This window comes from Rutidosis leptorrhynchoides, chromosome 3, assembly GCF_046630445.1.
Source record: "Rutidosis leptorrhynchoides isolate AG116_Rl617_1_P2 chromosome 3, CSIRO_AGI_Rlap_v1, whole genome shotgun sequence".
Lineage (NCBI taxonomy): Eukaryota > Viridiplantae > Streptophyta > Magnoliopsida > Asterales > Asteraceae > Rutidosis > Rutidosis leptorrhynchoides.
The window spans coordinates 250,264,900-250,269,320 of NC_092335.1; the positions used below are offsets into that span (position 1 = coordinate 250,264,900).

Genomic DNA, 4,421 nt, shown 5'->3' on the forward strand with positions numbered 1-4,421 from the left:
GCGAAAAGCATTGTGTTAACCTCTCTTATGAACTCACTGCAGCAAAAAGCGCGGTTGATGATTTAAACAGCAGGTTTCTACTACAGCTGAAAAAGAAAACAGCCTCCAAGCTACTATTAATTCATTAACGGAGGAGGTTACTAAGCTAACTGCAGAACGAGACAACGCTTTAGCTGCTACAGCTCCTGGGAAGATTGAGTTTACCAAGCTTCGCCAACATTTGACAGAGTTGGCCAGAAAAATCCTTAACTCTCAGCCTGTTTCTGCTCAATTTTCAACATATGCTGCTGCGCTACAATTGTGCGAAAGAGTGGAATTCTTGAATGAAATCACTCCCTACTGCACCATACCAAATCCACTACCATCCGCAATGGAAGACCGCATATGTTCGCTGGCAGATGCTCGAGATGCATTTTCTACTGCGAAAGAAAACATAGCAGATATTCCAATCCCAAAAATCACGGCGGTAAGCGAGCAGGATGATGCTACTGTAGATGACATCATCGAGCTCGATTTATCTAAGCCATGATTATATTGTAAAATTTAGCATGCAGCTATCTCTGCGCCATTATTAATAAAATTTTCACATTTCCATATATATTTGCAAGTATTTTTATTTATATAGCGCTTTCATCAATAATATTCATAACACGGACTTGTTCTTTGCAATTTCCAACTTGTATTATCGTGCACATAATAAGTATGTACTTTTGCGAAACAATCTGTATGCGTGTATATTTATACATTATGAATCCTCTAAGTCTGCTAAAGTGATCCTTAGGCAATCAATTAGCATCGCAAAGCATCTAAGTATGGCAAAATCAAATACTCGGGATTTTAAGTTCCTTTCGCAATAGTTATTTTCTGCGAAATCGGGCAATTTCATCACTTCACCACTTAAACGTCGCGAAAAACCTCAGCACTATGAAACAAAATACAAAACATTTCATAAAATTTTGGCATTTCACAAACAAACTTTTTTACATATTCTTACAAGTGTCTACTTTTTATACTCTTACAAGTGTGATCAAGACTTGGAAAAATTAAAAATAAAAACACATAGAAAGAATATCAAGTATAGGCCTTGCAACTAATTTCGCACTTTATACATATGCATTTTGGCCTTCACATTATTTTCCCATAGTTACGCATAATATCGCTTTAATAAAGCGGCATGCCACGCATTAGGTAAAGTTCGCCCTTCTACATCTGCGAGCTTATATGAACCCGCTGCATTAATTGCCACAACTTGATAAGGACCCTCCTAATTAGGTCCTAATTTGCCAAGTTTTTCTGCTCTACTTGCATCATTATTTCGCAGTACCCATTCACCTATATCAAAAGATAAAGCACGCACTCTTTTGTTATAATACTTGGCAATTTGTTGTTTATTATTTTCCTTTCTGATAGCAGCCATCAAACGTCGCTCTTCGATGAAATTCAGATTTTCGCCCAATGCATCATCATTTGCTTCTTCCTTGAAGTTAGTGAATATATGCGTTGGCACAAGAATTTCAGCGGGTATTACTGCCTCAGAGCCATATACTAAACTAAAAGGTGTTTCCCCTGTGCTTTTCTTGAAAGTAGTGCGATGTGCCCACAACACATTGGGTAATTCATCCACCCAACCAGTTCGCTTTTCGCATAACCTCTTTTTAATACCGCTTACAATATGGCGGTTGGTTACTTCGCATAAGCCATTAGCCTGTGGATGCGCCACTGATGTAAACTTTTGGATTATATTTAAATCAATGTACCATGTTTTAAAAGGATCTTTCGCTATTTGGGCACCGTTATCACTAACCAATTCACGTGGAATATCAAACCTGCAAACAATATACTCCCACACAAAATTTTTCACCTGTACTCCAGTGATAGTGTGAACCGCCTTAGCTTCAACCCATTTTGTAAAATAGTCAATTGCCACAATCAAGAATTTGACATTGCCATGCCTTGCGGGAAATGGTCCTACAATGTCAATAGCCCACTTGTGAAATGGCCATGGTGAATTAACAGGAATCATATCATGCCTTGGCATCCGATTCTGCGGAGCATGCATTTGGCAGCTTTTACAATGCTTAACAATCTTTGCAACATCGCGATATAGGGATGGCTAAAAGTAACCCATCCGCATAATTTTCACCGCAATAGTTTTGTAGCCTGAATGCAATGCATAAGAACCATTATGCACTTCATCAATTATCATTTCTTCTTCAATTGGGCCCACACACTGCATCATTGGACCGCAATATGATTTATTTTGAATGATATACATTGGTGCTTGCTCTCTTACTAAGCGAGCTTCACGCTTATCACTTGGTAAAATATCATTGTGGATGTATTGCAAAATTGGTTCCATCTAATTTGGCTGTTCTTCTACAACAGACGCAACCATTAATTCATTATCTATTGATTTGCTTGGCAATTCCTCGACCCAAACTCGTTTTCAAAAGTGCGAAAATGCTAGAGAGGCCAACTTACTCAAAGTATCCTCCTTCTTATTTTGACTTCTTGGCACTTGCGCAAGTTCAAAATGTTCGAACCGCACTGCCAATTCTTTCAAAAACTGTAAATATTTCTGCATTGAGGAATCATGTGCCTCAAATGAGCCATTAAACTGATTTGCCACTAATTGCGAAACTGTAAATGCGAGCAATTTAGTGATATCCATTTTTCGCGTAATATTTAAACCAGCAAGCAAGGCTTCATATTCCGCTTCATTATTTGACACATCAAAATTAAAACGTAATGCGTACGTATGCTCCTCACCACTTGGGCTTGCCAACACCAAAACCGCACCAGCGCCTTCTGCACATGAAGCTCCATCAGTAAATAAATCCCATGTTTCGCCAACTACTGGTTTTAATTCTGTTCACTCATTAATCACCTCCAACTCCCCGGTCATTTTGGCGAGATAATTCGCCAAAACTTGGCCCTTTACAGCATTGTGCGGAAGGTAAGAGATTTGATAAGCACCTAACTCTACTGCCCACAATGCAAGTCTACAAGATATATCTAGTTTTGTTAAGACTTTCTTAACAAACATGTTAGTTAACACGTGCACTGGATGCCCTTGAAAATATCTTCTTAACCTTCGCGATGTTAATATGAGCGCATACACAAATTTTTCAATCGGCGCATAGTTTATCTCACTTTCTGTGAGAGCTTTACTGACAAAATACACAGGTTTTTGTATTTTATCCCTTTTCGCAACTAGAACTGAGCCAAAAGCTTCATTTGCTACCGATATATAAAGGTAAAGAGTTTCGCCATCAATTGGTGCTGTTAACATCGGCAAAGTTTTTAATAACTTCTTCATTTCCGGAAACGCGGTTTCAGCTTCACTTGTCTAAACAAATCACTTTTGTTTCAAGCAGCCTTTTAAAGTTTTGAAAAATGATAATTGTCTTTCAGCGGCCTTAGACAAGAAACGCGTTAATGCGGCTAATTTTCCTATCAAACTTTGCACTTCCTTCATCGTATTTGGTGCCTTCATATTTTCAATAGCCGCAATTTTCTTTGGATTAGCTTGAATACCTTGCTCAGTAACAAGATATCCCAAAAATTTTCCTTCAGTTTCGCCAAAACTACACTTTAGCGGATTAAGCTTCATGTTTATCCTGTGCAATGTATCAAATGTTTCCCGCATATCATCAATAATGCGCTCTTGCATTGTGCTTTTAATTACTAAATCATCTACATAAGCCTCAAGATTACGCCCAATTTGCTTTTCGAACGCAGTGTTAATTAAGCGTTGATATGTCGCACCCGCATTGATTAAACCAAAAGGCATCATTATATAAGAGAATATGCCTTTGCCTGTATGAAAAGCGGTTTTATCTGAGTCTTCTTTGGCCATTGGAATCTGATGATATCCCCTTGCCGCATCCAAAAAACATTTATATGGAAAAGCATGTAAAGATTCCACTTTCAAATCAATTTTCTGGAAATGGATAATTATCTTTAGGGCACGCTTTATTTAAATCCTTGAAATCAATACACATTCTCCACGAGCCATCATGCTTTTTTACCAACACTGGATTCGCAATCCATGATTGATATTGAACTTCGCGTAAAATTCCAGCTCTCACCAATTTTGTTACCTCTTCGCACAGCCACTTAGCGCGATCGGAGGCCATGCCTCTATGCTTCTGCACTACTGGTTTTAAAGCTGGATTTACATTAAGTCTGTGTTCTGCAATATGACGCAGAACACCAGTCATATCATTTTCACACCAACCAAAAACATCCATGTACTGCACAAGTAACTGCACAATTTGTTCCTTGGTATCCGCACTAACATTGCATCCCACTTTATTTTTTTGATCGGGATATGCAGGACTAACCACTATCATGTTGTCCACGGCATCAGCGGTTTCTTGAACTGCGCTTTTTACATTAACAGTAGCACAAATGGGCAT

The 4,421-nt window shown here is 38.5% G+C and overlaps 1 protein-coding gene across 1 annotated transcript; it reads right to left on the minus strand.

Moving 5' to 3' along the window:
• Nucleotides 1–1,264: 1,264 nt before the first annotated feature.
• On the minus strand, nt 1,265–2,359 carry LOC139900945 (uncharacterized). The gene is made up of 3 exons (XM_071883691.1): nt 2,125–2,359; nt 1,663–1,893; nt 1,265–1,527 (listed from the first exon to the last, which is right to left on the minus strand). Exons 1-3 carry the CDS (start codon nt 2,357–2,359, stop codon nt 1,265–1,267), a joined length of 729 nt encoding a protein of 242 aa, XP_071739792.1.
• Nucleotides 2,360–4,421: the final 2,062 nt, after the last annotated feature.